Consider the following 18,780-nt stretch of genomic DNA (forward strand, 5'->3'; position numbering starts at 1 on the left):
TTTTTTCTCCATTCAAATTTCCGTTTTTTATTTCTCAGCAGCGCGTTTGATGATTCGTAAACGGCTCCTATGTTTCATATCAAAAGCCATAAATAAACTCCATTCAAAAGTGACAGAAGAAAGGTCAAAACAAAACCTAATACAAAGATGCTTATATTGAAGAGAAGAAACTAGTTACAGGGTGACATATGACTTATATTCTACCATGTCATGTGTATGTAAAGAACTGTACAATATTAATCATCAGGATAATGTGTTCTTTACAATTGAATTATCTATCCAACTATGTTACTTTTATCGCTACTTAAGAAATTAAACTGTCTGGTCGAAGCGTTCTTGGTATGATGTCTACTCAAAAAGTATAAGTAAAACTCAATTACAACCGACTTTTACCCCGTCGTAACACAATACGAAAGATATAACCTGTATCTCTGAGGATTCTGTAAAAGGCAAGTGATGCATTATTATACAATTATTTACTTTTTTATAAGGTTGATATAATGTTGTATTAACCACAGAGACATGAAGCTCACCGAAGTCAATATCTGATGTTGAAGGTTGAGTCTCTGGGGTTGATAAATCTTAGTATCAAATTATATCAGTTATAACTAAATGATTCCATATCCGATTTTCTAATTGTCCTCAAGATATATATATCTCCTCTCTATTTTTATGCTAAAATATTATCTGATTTGGCATTTACTTACATTTGTAAAATGAAATATTTAAAAAAAAACTTTTTAAAAATAACACCGAAAGCAGAGAAGAAGACAAACTTGAATTTGCATAACGTTCTCAACATTGCTTAGGAAAATGACTGTCTATGTACACGTAAGTTGTTCTAAACTTATATTAACCTCTTGATTTTGATTATTATTGTTTTGAATATAAATCAAATGACAACAAAAGAAAATTTAAAATAATGTATGCCAATAAGATTACAGAAATTATTTACTCATATCACATATTAGCAATGTGCACTCTTTATAAGGGAAAAGTCGTATATTTTCTTATATATGTAAAATGGACTTATTCTTTGAAAACATAGTTTTCAATTATAACAAAATTGTAGAATGCTTCAACTAAATACTGTTCTTCTTAAAATGATAAATGGGCTTTGAGTTAATGTTTTCGAACATGAATGACCGGAATGATTCGTGAACTCATAAAGTGCCTTCAAGTAATGACATATATATGTCACTGTCAAATTGCAAAATCTTCAATCAAAGTTCTTCCGCTGACAATTTTAACAACTCTCAATTATCACATAATTGATGCTCTTGTGTTTCAATCGATAACAGTTGTTAATCAGATTTGTACCCTTCAAAGGTAAAACAAAGCGAAAAATAATCCCCTAGTTTATTGAACAATGGATCAAATTACTCCATCTTACGGTATAACATAAGTACAAGGAGAGCTGTAACCGACGTGATGTTACTGTCAATTATAAGAAAAGTGACAGCTTAATCTGAAATAAGACTTTGGTGATTTGACTGATAAAAGGATTGATATTTGACCAGACTTATTTGTGACCTATTGTTACTTACATCCACATCATTTTTGACTTTGGTGGATAGTTGGTTCAGTTAAAAATCAAACCAAATTTCCTTATTTTTAAATTAGATGGCAATTATACCATTCCTCTCTGTAAGAGAACAAATTAACAATTAGGTTCACTGATTTAACAACAAAAACCCATTTAAACAATAAAAGAAGGGGTATGGTGAAAGGCACTGTTAGGTCAAAAACTTATGGTGATCATTATGATGATATAGTCGGGACACACTCATGCTGAAATGTCAGTTGTTATCTCACTATGTGGAGATTTTAAAAAGTTTCCATTAGTTATAGTTTAACTGTTGGGGATATTTAGAGCTTGTCATATTGTTTACACACCTGTATATATATGATTGACAAAAAAGTATGTTGACTTTCAGGTGTCTTTTCATTATTGCGTCATTTAGTTGCTGTCTTATTGACGTTTACCTCATATCTCATTTAAAACGTAGTTATAAACGAAAAACTATATAATCTTCCACTAAAAGCAAATTTTGTCCACGACAGACAGCAAATAAGTATTCTGCAACACAAATTGAAGGAAACAATTGTGTAAACAAGTAAAAAAAAGCACGCGTAGTAACAGATGAACACGAAAAGCCAATATGCAAGAACAATTTTTGCCCCTCCGAATATCAAATCAAATGGTTGTCCTCTAATTGTTTTATAACATGTTGGTTGTCCCTGTTAACATTCACGTGCAAAGACACATGTTTCATAATTGAACCAAAAAAACATTGCGTGTTACAAATCACGGAAGTGTTATAGACATTCTACTTCTACATCATTTGGTCGTTGCTGGAGAGTTGTCTGATCACCAATTATCTCATATCCTCATGTTTATACCTTTTATCATTTCATATATAAGAAAAGAAATTAAACTTTATTATAGTGTGTTAAATTTGTTTACAAAATAGATTTACGCACTGAAACAGGAAGTGTCCTTAGGTTTGGAAAATTTTCTCATAATATGAAATAATCAATCTTAATATTATTTGTAAGCTGCATCATTCATAGTCTAAACAAATGACTCATTCATACCACGATCACTAATAACAATCTATACTTCTATTCTGTAGGTTGATGTAGAGTTGTTGGGAGTATGAGTGACGCTGGAACAGCACTATTGGTGATCGCATTATGTATTGTTGTCGCTATTATAGTTGCCATCTTGATGAGGTTGTTTGGGACATACCGACTGACTCACTGTTTTGCAAGTGGTGAGGAAAAAGACGTTTTGACGCAGCATGATCAATTCAATGGATACATGGTAGGCACTTCTATTACATAATTTGTACTTTGACATATTAATCTTCCTCTTAAGAACGTTTGAGTTGTTTTTTATTCATCTTTTCTTTGAATGGTTTTCGAAATAATTTAGAAACATTAGTTTATTGTCTCAACTTATTTTAGCCCTTTTCTGCTGTGCATATTTCACATCAGAGGCATTTTCAATTGATATCAGTCAAAATTCACTGTGTATCAGCTACAGTTGTGTTTCATGATGTCCGAACTATAGTATGGTAAATTATAAGCATATGACAAATTTCGAAATGCCTTAAGATATTTAAAAACTTTGATTTGATTGATTCAATCATTTATGAGTAAAGTGTTTTAGATTTTTTTTTAATTTAATATTTTTAAGTAATATTCAGATATTGATTCTATTTAATCAATCAATGAATCAAATGCATTTTTTTAGGTTAATTCTGAATCTGATTTTGTACTTGATCCGAGCGGTAAATTTGTTCAGTATGACACAATACAAAAAGATCCCCGATATGGTCAGCCAGATAGATATTCGCCACCATTAGATGAAAGTTCGAGGAGTAGTCCTGTTTCTGTAAGCAATGCATCAATCGGTATGTTTCAAATTATTACAGGTTTAAAATTCCGCACATAAATCAACATTTATACAGTACCAAACTGTTAAAAAAAATGAATCTTATGTAAAACCAATTTAACAACACATTAAACATTTCATGAGTTCGAATTGCTTTTCTGGATTGACTTTCATCGAAAACACTCAAAGCCAAATATTTAAAGCGCTTTCGTGATTAACCTCATCAAGATAACACTCTATTTCATTGTTTCTAGTAACTAATTTGAAACAGCATATTATTAATTGAAAATCCCATGATCAGTAAGTAGATAATATATATAAACGAATGAACGATTTCTCTTTATGAAGTCGAATAAAGGCAACAGTAGTATACCGCTGTTCGAAAGTCATCAATCAATTGGAAGAAAACAAATACGGGATACAAACTAAAACCAAAGGAAACACATCAACTATATGAGGAAACTAACAAAACTATAGAAAAACTGAAGTGAACAAAAAAAAACGACAATGCAACACACGCAGAATCGAACTATAAGATACAACTGCCATTTTCCTGACTTAGGACAGCACATTTTAAGAAAAAATGGTGGACGAAAACATAAATTCCGTTGACTCTTTAATGTAATTGTCGATATATTATAATTTGATTCCCTCAAACACTTTCAAGCATTAATACGAATAGAAATTAATCTTCGTCGTAAAGCAATCATAACTTTCATTAATTGTGTCCATAATACAATAATTCATAATAACAGTTATGTTTTCAGAGCTGCATAAGTGTTTATGATCACCCTCTCTTTTCTCATTAGCTGGTCACATTGCATTTGTAGCAACATAAATTGCAAATGCATGTAAACGTTGATTTACTTTGATACTACTAGAATAACGCAAACATATATTTTTACCTGACATATTTTTTATGTGTTTTGTTTGAGAAGCCATTTCAGTTCCATTTTATACATTCCCGACCGTGCTAGGGCTTTATAACCAGTCAATGTCGCTAAACTACCCAGAGGTCATCGTCTATATATTTATTCAGATTGAATTAAAAAAAAGCATCCTTAAAAACGTGATACCATGGTTTACGAATGCTTCATCGCTTGTCTCAACAAATATAACCGATTTCAGTTCAATAATATGACTTTATGAAATTTGTTGTGATTGATATTTCTGATTACTATTTATTTAAGCAGCAGCAGTATCCAATCAACATCTCAACTTAGATTAACTATCTCCTTGTATAGCAAACACATCTTCACCCTACTTGTATTTAATTATGAAACGGTCTTTACTTACCTTTTTTCCAAGTCAGAGGTTATTATGTAGGTAGTTTGATAGTGCAGGTTTATTCATTGTGTGATATGCTGTAAATAAAGACAATTATAGAAGTATTCTGGTGTTTAAAAGTCATAAATCGATTGAAGGAAAACAAATCCGAGAAGCAAACTAAAACTGGAGGAAACACATCAACTCTAAGCTAAAATCTACGTTGGCATAGTGGGAGGTTTGTGCGTTTGGGTAACTGATTTAACCTAAAAACATTTAATGATTGCAACACAATAATAAGACTTTTATGATAATGTCTGGTTTGGTGTTTGTCTCTGTCTGTTTGTTAGTCTTTTGTTTAGTTGAGGCGACTGTTGTTTATGCGGTTTTTGTACTGACAAATATTGTTGTCGATTCCTGTTTTTATGCATTTGCAAGGTGACGAAACACAATGTAATACTCATAATTTTGAATCACTAACATATTTTAGAAATATAGTATCTTTATCATTTAAGAAAAGATTGATAACTTCTTATCTTTCTTAGGAAGAATGATATGAAGTTAGCAATATCCGTTAACTCTACTTTCCGCTATATAGATGACGTTCTTTCACTAAACAATTCAAAATTTGGTGACTATGTGGAACGCATCTATCCCATCGAATTGGAGATAAAGGATACTACAGATACAGTTAAGTCGGCTTCATATCTTGACTTACATCTAGAAATTGACAATGAGGGTCGGTTGAAAACAAAACTTTACGACAAAAGAGATGATTTCAGCTTTCCAATTATAAACTTTCCATTTCTAAGTAGCAACATTCCAGCAGCACCTGCATACGGGGTATATATCTCCCAATTGCTACGATATTCCCGTGCTTGCATTTCCTATCATGATTTTCTTGATAGAGGGTTACTGCTCACAAGGAAGCTATTAAACCAAGAGTTCCAAATGGTGAAGTTGAAATCGTCCCTTCGTAAATTTTATGGACGCCATCACGAGTTGGTTGACCGTTATGGAATAACCGTTTCACAAATGATATCGGATATGTTCCTTACGTCGTAACTACAATCCCCTTCCCTTTCATGAATGTGACCTACCGAATTAGACTATTTACCGGATTTGTAATCACATAAGCAACACGACGGGTGCCACATGTGGAGCAGGATCTGCTTACCCTTCCGGAGCACCTGAGATCACCCCTAGTTTTTGGTGGGGTTCGTGTTGTTTATTCTTTAGTTTTCTATGTTGTGTCATGTTTTCTATTGTTTTTCTGTTTGTCTTTTTCTTTTTAGCCATGGCGTTGTCAGTTTGTTTTAGATTTATGAGTTTGACTGTCCCTTTTGTATCTTTCGTCCCTCTTTTAAGGTTCAGAAGTTGAAATTCCACAAGGCTTAAGGCGTGCTGAATCATGTGAAAGTGTAGCCTCTGATTCTTCTGTACTGGAAATGCAACCAGACATGCCAAAGATAGGTCAAATGGAGTTTGCCTTAGAATATGACAGGTATGACACCTTTGTTAGAACCATTAAGAAACATAAAGTGAAAAAACAAACACACTTTATTCACGTAGTAAGAAGAAAGAAAGAAACCATTACAACAAAAAATGACAATGAAAAGAAATAAAAATTACAATGTCTTGTAAAAACCAAAATAAAATCAAAAACAAATCTCTTAAGATCCAACTGTTACAAATTAATAGCCTGACTGAAGGTCATCTGCTATTACTATACAAACAGGCATATACCTTTTACGATCTTAATTATGGGTCCCGATTGTAACTGAACAAAATAGTATGACTGTGATATACATGAAGGTTCAACGCTAACAATACCCACCACAGTCACAAAAAGATACTCTTTGAAGGGTACGAAGTAGGTTTAAAAAAAGATAAATACAAGCTGTGAATGTTTGTATGAATCTGACAAAAGAATAAAAATCTACATATTAAATGTTGTTTCTATTTAATATGCCGAGACATTTATAGTTAGAAAGACGTAAGTGTCAAAAGCCTATACTAGTTTTCTTTAATCGTTTAACGTAACTACATTACTTACAGTCATCTTTTCTCTCTCGAAAGCTCAAGGTATAATTGAATGATGAAAGATATGGGGTAAATGTTAACAAGACGTTAACTATAATTAGGCACCTGGGTTCACTCTACGTTTTAACAATTGGACAAGCATAGAAAGGCTCTCTCTTTTGCTTCGAGTTTACACGAAAGACATACAAGAATTGAACATAGTTTAAAAACATCCGACCAAAAGAAAAACAAATCAGGAAAAAAACTTTAAAAGTCATAGACAACGGACGACATTCGTTTCTCCCTTGAAGCATATATAATCTTCATTTTTTTTATAAAATTAGTCAAAATTAAAATAGTTTGATTTTGTCAGTATTCATAAGCTTCTTCCTTTTTAATTATTTTCCAAATTTTGAATTCGGTATTTGTGTTATACTTTTAAGGTTATGTAGTTTTCTTCTATCTCTTTAATCTACGTCAGTGTCTTAGTGCATAGTATAAAAAAGAAGGGACACACTATAGTTAATGGTCAAAACAACGTTTCTTGTTGAAAATAAATTAACACAGTTTCAATGTCTTAAATCTTCTTTTTCACTTCGAAATAAATGTCAAATCACAACCACATATAAGGATATGTAAAACATTCTATGGTGGTTATTCGCAAAGATTCAAAAGCCTGATATAAAAAAGGCAACAGTAGTATACCGCTAAAAAATCTGGGTTACAAACTAAAACTGAGGGAAACACATCAAATATAAGAGGAGAACTACGACACAACAGAAACACAACACTAAATTGTAACACACACAGATACGAACTATTATATAACAATGGCAATTTTCCTGATGTGGTTCAGAACATTTTAAGAAAAAAATGGTGGATTGAACCTGGTATTGTGGCTAGCCAAACCTCGCGCTTTTATGGCAATGTTAAATATAACATAAGAACGACAATAGTACATGACAAGACTACAGTACAAATAAATGCAAGAACATTCAGGTCAAAGAAAACATACACAAATAGATATTACAATATGACATTTCGACATGCTAATAGTTATCAAAGGTACCAGGCTTATAATTTAATACACCATACGTGCGTTTCGTCCACACAAAACCAACCAGTGACGCTCAGACCAAAATAGTTAAGAAAACCAAACAAATACGAAGTCGAAGATCATTAATGACCCAAAACTTTAAAAGTGGTGCCAAGTACGGCTTAGGTTATATATGCCTCGGATAAGAAATTACAATTCTTAAATGAACGATTTAATTGGAATTATGATAAAAGTACAACTGAAAATTCATCAAATTAATTAAAAATTATGGCCAATGGTAAGGCATTTGTTAACTGTAGAAACTAAATACATAAAATGGTTCATTAGTTTATGCTTGAGGTACTTGTTCACTAGTTGGTCTATTAACGAGTAGTTAATGAAAATTCATCAAAGACAAATATACGGCATTCCCTATAATACATACTCAAATTGTTTTATCAGATATCAATCGATAAAAAGGGTTCGGTTTGATAATACTATTTGATAAACATCAAACGTTTACATAATGGTAAAAATATCGAGATGTCCATCATATGTATTTTATTTTACTTTTTTGTGCGGGGGGAGGGAGGGGCGTTGTATACTGATTAATCAACTGTTGTTTTCTCTTTCAAACGTGTACAAATTAATAAGTGCATCTACTCAATGTTCCAAATACAAAAATGCAATCCCTTTCAGCTTATAACCGTCTCGATGATGTCTTGATATTATGATCTCCAATAGCGCGTAAAGTTTTGGTTTGATCTTTGGTCGGATCAAACCAAAGACTTAAACATTGATATTTGCTGTTTCTACGCTAAGTTGTTACAGTTAGAATTAAGAGCACAGAACGATAAGCTCTATTTGTCTGTTCCTATGTTACAAAACTTGTGTAACCACAAAAACAGTCATGACACAGTTTGGATGAAGACATCTTGCATTTTATTTTCCTGTTTTGCATCTTACTATTTTAATTCTCATTTTATTTCTCTCTTTTTTGGTGTCAGAATGTATCCAGTAAGAGTGAAAAGTCTTCTGGTGAATTATTCGCTTATGTATAAGCTCGTTGAAAAAATCTGACTTAGTAACCAGTCTACTAAAACGCGGTGTTCATATTCATATCATATCATATCAACATGTCTTCGTCCTGATATTTGAGGTTTATTTGACATTGAAAATAAAACATCAGTATGTTGTCATCTTCCAGCTATTGATCACAAATGTCTGTCTTAAATCTACACAATTTTATTCAATTAGAACTTAATTGAAATGTGTTTGATTTTTTATTAAATTTCTTTTTACAGGGAAGTATCTGAACTGGTAGTGAGTATTATACAAGCAAGAGACCTAACACCAAATCAATACTCTGGATCGCTTGATACTTACATCAAAGGAACGATATTACCGAATACATCTACTACATTCCAAACAAAAGTAAGTCCAACAAAATTTGTCCGATGATCCTCTTTGGGGTTGATAGTCAACCAACAATGGTATAGACCCAGTGCTGTATTAATGATAACTGCACTCTATAAATTTCATGCGTTCGAATCACTATTCTGGATTTACCTTCACTATTAACGTTCAGAGCCGAATATTAAAAAGTCTATGATTTAGAAAAACATTTTTAGATATTCTTTGAATATTACTGTTAACGTCATATTATCGACATTCATTTGCTATAACGCGACTCAAAGAAATTTCTCAATATATTTATTTTACACTAAAACCGTAAATTGCATATATAAACAAAAGTTATCAAAAACTTCTTGCAGATATTTCTCCATATGTAATTTTATTTCAGTTTATAGCCAATTAATTGGTATGAAATTATTTGTGTAGGGTGTGCGACAGGATGAAAATAAAATATGACACAAATCGTATGCACAAACATTAAGGGTGACTTTGGTAAGCATATTCGTCTTTACCAGAACTTCCGTTTACCTTCTTACTAGAATATGCAAAAATTAATTTTATATAAAAACAATCAAGACCCTTTCTTAATGACTTTTTACTCTTATGTACTGTTTATCCCTTCCCTGGGATTTTTTTTTACCTTGTTTACCTTTATAAACTATATTTCTTATAAGAGCTTTTCAATAACAGGCCCTGTCTCATACATTTTCCCAAGAAAATCTGTATTATCAAATAAGTACTGTCACAAATGTTACCTCCTTCCCTAGATTATTTGATAAGCGCAGGCAATATTGTAAAACATGTAATAACAATGTAACTTGACTACAAAATTTCATAAAATTTGTGAATTATTTGTACTGTTTATTTAATTTACAGATACAAAAGCATTCTACGGATCCGATTTTTAAGGAGAGATTTCTATTTAACATTGAACCATTCCAGCTAGACAGTAAAATCATTCAGTTTCAAGTTTTTGCAGTGGATAAATATGCTAGACATAAAGTCATTGGTGAATCAGAAATACGTGTAGGTGACGTTGACCTGCGTATACCAATCAAAATGTGGTTAAATTTACGAGATATTGATGACGTAAGTTGATGTGTTAATTTCCTGGTTTTGTAATCTATGTAAACAATGTACATCAAGTTTAATTAAGGTGAGAAACAGCAAAAACTTCCATTTCTCATATTGTAATAATCGATCGTCTGCTTGTTAAACTAATCTTTAACAAAATGTCGTGTCTTCATAAGGAGAATCACTGTGTGTGGTTTTTTTTTTAAAGAACTGTATTGGTTTCAGAATTCTATGTTAGTCTTTACATATGTTGTAAGGAGAAGAAAATAGGGAACTGTGGCAGATACAAATCAAGTGTCTGAGGAAAGGAAGCGTTGTTGTGCAACATAGTAAAACATACGTCAAGCGTAGCTGATGTTTTAAGATTATGCGGAACAACATTGATTTGAAAAAACCTTTTTGAATGTTTGGCGTCAAAATCTTCACAGAAAATTCATGCCAAGATATAAAATCATTGCAATATAATTTATTTACCTTAAGGAAGTTCGCTATTCAGTTTTAAAATAACAAGCTTTTCTTAACACTAGTATATATTAATAGGGGTTTAATAAAGGAATTAAAAAAGCAAACAAAAAACAATGAGGTTAATGTGCTTGTTTTTGAGACATTAGCCATTGAAATTTTGGCGGAAAAATGTGTTCTCTTAATTTTTCTCAGCTTTATCATTGACAAGTTAAAGTTCTCAAAAAAGTATAAAAAAATAACAAGAATTTAAAAGACTTTTACAGATGGCTTAAAATTATACATATAAAAGATTTATAAAAAGAAAAATGGGGGTCAAAAGGCAAAATATTTTTAGGCATTCAAATGGATAAAACAAGAGGATTCCGAAAATCTGACTAAAACCCCCAAAACATGACAAGCGAACATCCTTAAGTCATCAATCATCTACTGACGTTGAAAACCTTACTAATTTGAAGTAGAAAACAGACAAAGAAATTCTAGAGATAGCTCAATTATTGAAGGTCGAACCAATTCTATAATTCTATAACATAATTAACACAATTAACCAAGGTCGATACAGCTTAAATTTGATGACAACGGAACTCTTTGTACAAGTTAAACGACAATCAGGGCCAAGAATCCCGGATGGCTGGCACAGACTTTTAATAAAGCAACGAACAATCGTCATTTTTGGACTTTTCGTGATTGTTTATACAGACGTATGGCAATATCAACAACATATGTTCATTTTTAAGATAACTTGACTGAGCTTCTATGAGAGAAAATTAAAAAAAAATCATACGGATAGAATAGTTTTTATTTAAAATAGTAGATAAATTTTAAAATTTGATACAAAACAAGCAGATTTTTACAAGCAGATTTTTATTAAAATTCAAAAATCTTTATAATCGATATTTTTTTTCTCCTTTTGTTCACAAAGGTTTCGATCTTAGCATGTTTTCTTTTACATGACAGTTAACCTATTTACTAAACATGGGAAAATGATGACATATAGGCATAAAGTCCCAAAGCTGTCTTAAGTGAGTTCAATGTTAGAAAAGATTGTGATTGTACCATGGTATTATTTTCGTTTCAGAAACCAACAGAGTATGGTGATATTATGTTTTCCTTAAGCTACCTCCCTACGGCAGAAAGACTTACGATTGTAATTGTCAAAGCTAGATCTCTTCGAATGACAGCTGGGAAAGAAGTAGGCGGTAAGAAGCATTTGTATAATCCCTTCGTGATCTAGTTTTATCTTTGTCAGCACAAATAGGAAACGAATCTGCTTCAGTCACATTTCTATATAATAGAACGTAGATTACATTTACTTTAAAAAAAATATGGTTTTAATTTTCCTTTGAAACACAGAGTAAATTATCAAATATACAAATTGAAGATACGAGGTGGAGTAATTTAACTTTGTCATTTTAGACATGTGCAGTAAGACTCCATACTTTCGATGATCCATATTTATTTCAACTTGTATTTTATAGTGTTTGTCAACATTGTAACAAATAAATGTTAGATTCGATGGCTTGTATCAACAGGTCAATAGTCAGTGCTTTGGTAATAAATACTCATATTAAATTCTCCGGTGCAGGAAACTTAAAATATTAACAAACAAAAACTGAAGGTTTCAACTCCCTCAGACAAAGTTTTATCTTTATGATTTCGGATATTCCTTTAGATTCCCTTAAGAAAAATCTCTTAAAATGTTTGGAAATTCAAATGTTTGGTTCTTGAGTTTGAGTGCTACTGGTGAAGTTTAACGAAGAAAGGCGCTTCCTTAGCACGAAAATTATAAAATATAATCTTCATGTCTATAATGAAAGCTATTACTTTATTTCTTTACATTGGAATTAGTAAAAATTATTAGAAATTCATTATTGTAATAACAATTTTTTTTATCTATTTCAGACCCTTTTGTCAAGGTTTATTTGATGCAAAATGGCAAGAAAATAAGCAAAAAGAAAACAACAGTCAAACGTGGAGAAAAACATCCCAATTTTAATGAAGCCATGATCTTTTCAGTACCTGCTACTGCCTTGCCGGTATGTATTAATAGTAATTCTGATATCAAAATTGTTTTACAGATAAAAACTGCAATTGACTCTATTAGAAAGCCTTCAATTTGCCCGCTACCTCATGTTTTACCATGTTCCTTACTAACCAAATAGTAAAAAGAAAATCACAAAAATACTGATCTCCAGGAAAATTCAAAACGGAAAGTCCCAAATCAAAAAGTTAAATTAAAGCTCAAACATATCAAACTAAAATAAATGGATAATAATTGTCACATTCTTGACTTAGTACAGACATTCTCTTATGTACAACGGTGGACAAAACCAAGTTTTATAGCTAGCTTAACCTCTCAATTGTATGATAGTCGCATAAAACTTCATTATATTGACAACAATATGTGAACAAGACAAACAGACAAAATGTCCAAAATTAATGACCAGCAGTCAACAGTATACGTATTCTTCATACTGAGTTTCAAAGACCAATATGATAGATTTGGAAGATACGTAAGCGCTAGTCACAGTTTACGTTGGTTTTTTCCAGGTTTTTTTTATAGATAGTTGTTGAATTAATACAAAGTATAAAAAAAGTATAGAAAAAATACCAAACAAGGTAATTTCACAAAAGGGGAAAAAATCCACAAAAATCGACAAAATCAAACGTTTTCAAACGACGAATCGAGTGAAAAATAACTGTCAAATTCCGGATTTTTAGCTCACCTGGCCGAAAGGCCAAGTGAGCTTTTCTCATCACTTGGCGTCCGGCGTCCGTCGTCGTCCGTCGTCGTCGTCCTGCGTTAACTTTTACAAAAATCTTCTCCTCTGAAACTACTGTGCCAAATTTAACCAAACTTGGCCACAATCATCATTGGGGTATCTAGTTTAAAAAATCTGCCCTGGAATTTTCAGATGAATTGGATAATCGGTTGCTGCCCCTGAATTGGTAATTTTGAGGAAATTTTGCTGTTTTTTTGTTATTATCTTGAATATTATTATAGATAGAGATAAACTGTAAACAGCAATAATGTACAGCAAAGTAAGAACTAAACATAAGTCAGTATGACCAAAATAGTCAATTGACCCCCTAAGGAGTTATTGCCCTTCATAGTCAATTTTTAACAATTTTCTTAAAATTTGAAGATTTTCAATAACATTTTCCACAGAAAGTACTGTTATAGATAGAGATAATTGTAAGCAGCAAGAATGTTTAGTAAAGTTAGATCTACAAACACATCACCATCACCAAAACACAATTTTGTCATGAATCCATCTGTGTCCATTGTTTAATATTCACATAGACCAAGGTGAGCGACACAGGCCCTTTAGAGCCTCTAGTTCGCAAATCTTAGTAATCTTTAACAAAAATCTTCTCCTCTGAAACTACTGGGCCAAATTAAACCAAACTTGGCCACAATCATTATTAGGGTATTTAGTTTTAAAAATGTGTCCGGTGACCCGGCCAACCAACCAAGATGGCCGTCATGGCTAAAAATAGAACATATAGGTAAAATGCAGTTTTTGGGCTTATAACTCAAAAACCAAAGCATTTAGAGCAAATCTTACATCGGATAAAAGTGTTAATCAGGTCAAGATCTATCTGTTCTGAAATTTTCAGATGAATTGGACAACCTGTTGTTGGGTTGCTGCCCCTGAATTGGTAATTTTAAGGAAATTTTACTGTTTTGGTTTATATCTTGAATATTATTATAGATAGAGATAAACTGTAAACAGCAATAATGTTCAGCAAAGTAAGATTTACAAATAAGTCACAGGACCGAAATGGTCAGTTGACCCCTTTAAGAGTTATTGCCCTTTATAGTCCATTTTTAACCATTTTTCGTAAATCTTAGTTATCTTTTACAAAAATCTTCTCCTCTGAAACTACTGGGCCAAATTGATCCAAACTTGGCCACAATCATTATTTGGGTATTTAGTTTAACAACTGTGTCCGGTGACCCGGTCAACCAACCGAGATGGCCTCCATGGGTAAAAATAGAACATAGGGGTAAAATGCAGTTTTTAGCTTATAACTCAAAAACCAAAGCATTTAGAGCAAATCTAACAGGGTAAAATAGTTCATCAGGTCAAAATCTATTTGCCCTTAAATTTTCAGATATATCGGACAACCCGTTGTTGGGTTACTGCCCCTGAATTGGTAATTTTATGGAAATTTTACTGTTTTGGGTTATAATCTTGAATATTATTACAGATAAAGATAAACTGTAAACAGCAATAATGTTCAGCAAAGTAAGATTTACAAATAAGTCAACATGACAGAAATGGCCAGTTGACCCCTTTAGGAGTAATTGCCCTTTATAGTCAATTTTTAACCATTTTTCGTAAATCTTAGTAATCTTTTACAAAAAATCTTCTCCTCTGAAACTACTGGGTTAAATTAATCCAAACTTGGCCACAATCATTTTTGGGGTATTTAGTTAAAAAAATGTGTCCGGTGACTCGGCCATCCAACCAAGATGGCCGCCATAGCTAAAAATAGAACATAGGGGGAAAATGCAGTTTTTGGCTTAGTACTCAAAAACCAAAGCATTTAGAACAACTCTGACTGGGTAAAATTGTTTATCAGCTCAAGATCTATCAGCCCTTAAATTTTCAGATGAATCGTACAACCCGTTGTTGGGTTGCTGCCCCTAAATTGGTAAGTTTAAGGAAATTTTGCTGTTTTTGGTTATTATCTTGAATACTAATATAGATAGATATAGTCAATTTTTTACAATTTTCATAAAATTTGTAAATTTTTATTAACATTTCCACTGAAACTACTGGGCCAAGTTCATTATAGATAGAGATAATTGTAAGCAGCAAGAATGTTCAGTAAAGTAAGATGTACAAACACATCACCATCACCAAAACACAATTTTGTCATGAATCTATCTTCTTCTTTTGTTTAATATTCACATGTACCAAGGTGAGCGACACAGGCTCTGTAGAGCCTCTAGTTTGGTATACTCATTTTCTTAAGAAAATGGTTGATAAGATATGGTTACCTAACGTTACTTAAACATCAATTATCACTACTAATCAGCCACTCCTCTTTAACAATTGCATGCTGAATAGTATATTTGCTAGTTTATATCTAAATGATATAAGGGAATACAGTGACAATGCTATCGCCAATAAAAAGACAATAATAATTAGCATAGAAAATAAAATCCATAAGAATTGAAAACAATCACCATAATAAGGACTAACATTGAAGAAATTCCTCATATGGAAAAAAATATATACTACACACATTATTTATAATAAAACAAACCAAAATTCAAACTTGATGTTACCTCAGAATGGCCAAGGTACAATACTGTGAGGAAAAGCACAACCATCACTTTTTTTCTTTGAATATATCATTATGAAATTACATACTGGATTTGCAGTTGATTTATTTACATAAGAAAACTTACCCTAGGCTTTATGCTAACTGTGGGCGTTTCGGTAATAGGTTTCTCAAATGAATCGATTATTTCAAAAGGATATAGGTTCCTTTCATGTATCAGTTATTGCAGTAGTCAATGGATTTCTTCTTTTATCAATTCTAACATTAGTAAAAAGTTTTGATATATTTAAACATATATTGTGTACATCTTCTGTTATGATTATCTCCCATACACAACAACACGTGAACAGGATAAAATAGTTCTTTTACCGTATTTAAAGTCTATTATTCTTTCTTACCTGTATTGGTGTGAAAACACGTAATTGAGTGGTTAAAGACTGAAAATGTAGTCCAAGATTGGTCTGACGGCCTTTTCAGGACTCGTGGAAAGCCAGAACGCATTACATATAGAAAATATGGAAATTATCGAATTTAAGCGTCAAGTTTCTGTCTCAAATAAGTAATAGGAAAAGAAATCATCAGATACCAGGCTATCATGTATTCATTGTCAAGATAAATTATAAACCATTATGTTTGACTTTTCGTTTAACTCCACGTGCTAACACCCTCATAAAGGCAACAGTAGTATGCCGCTGTTCGAAATTCATAAATCGATTGAAAAAAACAAATCCGGGTTACAAAATAAAACTTAGGAAAACACATCAAATATAAGAAGAGAACAACGACACAACAGAAACACTAAAATGAAACACACACAGAAACGAACTATAAGATAAGAACTGCCATTCAGGACAAAGAAATAAATTTCATGTTAGAAAACTATTCCAGGAATAGATTAATCACCTTACCCGTATTTGGCACAAATTTTTGAAATTTTGGGTCCTAAATGCTCTTCAACTTTGTACTTGTTCGGCTTTATAACTATTTTGACCTGAGCGTCACTGATGAGTCTTATGTTGACGAAACGCGCGTATAGCGTACTATATTATAATCCTGGTATAGTTGATAAACTATTTCTCGATCACAACTACGTTGTGGAAATATTGCGAGTTGCAGTCTTGTTCTCCAGTGAGCGTATGCTGCTGAAAATTGCGGGATGGTTTAAGGAATCGAAGATAGTGTGAATAATCTGCTTAAAAGTATATCTTTAACGATTTCTAATCATAACCCTGGCAATTTACCTGTGTTCTATATTGGATTCGCTTTGATGATCAACGGCCCTCGCAAGTCACAAGGCAGCAATCAAAATTCTCAGACTGCTGAATGCAAGTATATAAACCTTAAAATGATTGCTGATATTACCCTTAACATCATTTATACGCAGTATTATATTTAACGATATTTTGCGTACAAACCTATGTTTTATTGTTACTTATTGAGAAATCAGTACTTTTATTGGATCTATGTCTTATTTTAGACGGTGCAGCTTAGAATAACTGTTGCTGAACATTTGCCAGAGAATAAAACGCCATCTTTAGGCCATGTCATCGTTGGTGCTAACACTTCCGGTACAGAACTTTCACACTGGAACCAAATGATGTCGAGTTTGCGCAAGCCCGTAGCAATGTGGCATTATTTGCGAAAATGAAAAACACTCAAAAAAGCAAAATAGACAATCCGGGTGCTTGTTAATTTACCACTTTCTATACATGTATCGATTATTGTTTGTAATACAAACTGAGTTGGCCAATCCAGGAAAAAGTCGTATTTTTCACTAAGTCATTATCGGATTTGAAATAAAAACATGTAACGTTTTGGAAGGTAATAATGTATATATGCTGAAAACTTTTAATTTAATTTTACACTTTATTTTAGCACAATTTTTGATGATATTATAGATTTATTTTTTATTATGAACTGCTCACCATTTTATGTTGTGATCCTTTATTGTTAGGTTGTCAGGCTGTTGTCTTGTATGATCTGTGATTTAAATATATTTTTAGTTAATAAATAAACCATGCTTGTTTAAGTTTACTCCTTTATTGTTCATTCTATGAAATGTTTACTTTTCAATTTATTTAAAATGAATAAATAATATACCCCAAAATAGACATGCATTTTGTTTTGACTCACTCTATTTGTGCTTGTCTTGAATGAGCGTAAATTATATTACTACCTCTACGTCGACATCTCTACTGGAGGACTGTACAACTAGCTCAGTAGCTAATTAATCGGTAAAAATACGAATATCAGTACTTAAAAATCAAAACTAAGGAATATATCTCGGTAACGCATAACTCTGATTCCTTGTGCGACTTTACTTTTGGTACTTTTAGGTTTCATGAGCCTTTCGATGTGTGTTTAATGTTTTACGCCCAAGCGTCACTTAAGAGACATAAGTTGTCAACTGCACATATGCTACAATAACAGTAGTACCGTTAATATGACTAAGATTGGGGACATCTTCCATTTCGTATAAGGCAATGATACATCAACTAAAGCGTCTGTAGTATCAGTTGAATTACCGATCTGTAAAGGTTCGTAACCTAGAAACCATTTTAACAATGTAATAGTTTCATGAATTTATTATCTCATTAAACCAAATGATGCTGACTATCAAACTCTTGTCATCAGGAAATAATCCTAGTTGAAATAAATTTTTGGCTGAGAGATTTGTATACTGACTTCGTACTATGTAATGATTTTCTTTTAAAATCAGGAGTCGATTTATTTACCCGGGACAAATGCAAATCAAAACTGTATAGGAGATACATAACTAATAAGAAAAGATAAGTATTAATTTAAA

General features: G+C 32.1%; 1 protein-coding gene across 2 annotated transcripts in view; it reads left to right on the forward strand.

The window, feature by feature from the left end:
* Positions 1-18,083, forward strand: part of LOC139490859 (synaptotagmin-12-like) — a 42,132-nt gene extending 24,049 nt beyond the window's left edge. Inside the window, exons 2-9 of one of the 2 annotated variants that reach the window (XM_071277937.1) lie at positions 2,637-2,827; positions 3,260-3,419; positions 6,035-6,170; positions 9,029-9,158; positions 10,017-10,229; positions 11,755-11,875; positions 12,579-12,712; positions 17,452-18,083. In XM_071277937.1, coding sequence (XP_071134038.1) covers positions 2,660-2,827; positions 3,260-3,419; positions 6,035-6,170; positions 9,029-9,158; positions 10,017-10,229; positions 11,755-11,875; positions 12,579-12,712; positions 17,452-17,622 — 1,233 coding nt within the window. In that variant the 5' untranslated portion in view covers positions 2,637-2,659 and the 3' untranslated portion in view covers positions 17,623-18,083. Of the gene's footprint in view, positions 1-2,563; positions 2,828-3,259; positions 3,420-6,034; positions 6,171-9,028; positions 9,159-10,016; positions 10,230-11,754; positions 11,876-12,578; positions 12,713-17,451 lie in introns of those variants that run through there. The other variant, XM_071277936.1, reaches the window with a different exon arrangement.
* Positions 18,084-18,780: the final 697 nt, after the last annotated feature.

The sequence above is a fragment of the Mytilus edulis genome, chromosome 10 (genome assembly GCF_963676685.1).
Source record: "Mytilus edulis chromosome 10, xbMytEdul2.2, whole genome shotgun sequence".
NCBI classification, from domain to species: Eukaryota; Metazoa; Mollusca; class Bivalvia; order Mytilida; family Mytilidae; genus Mytilus; species Mytilus edulis.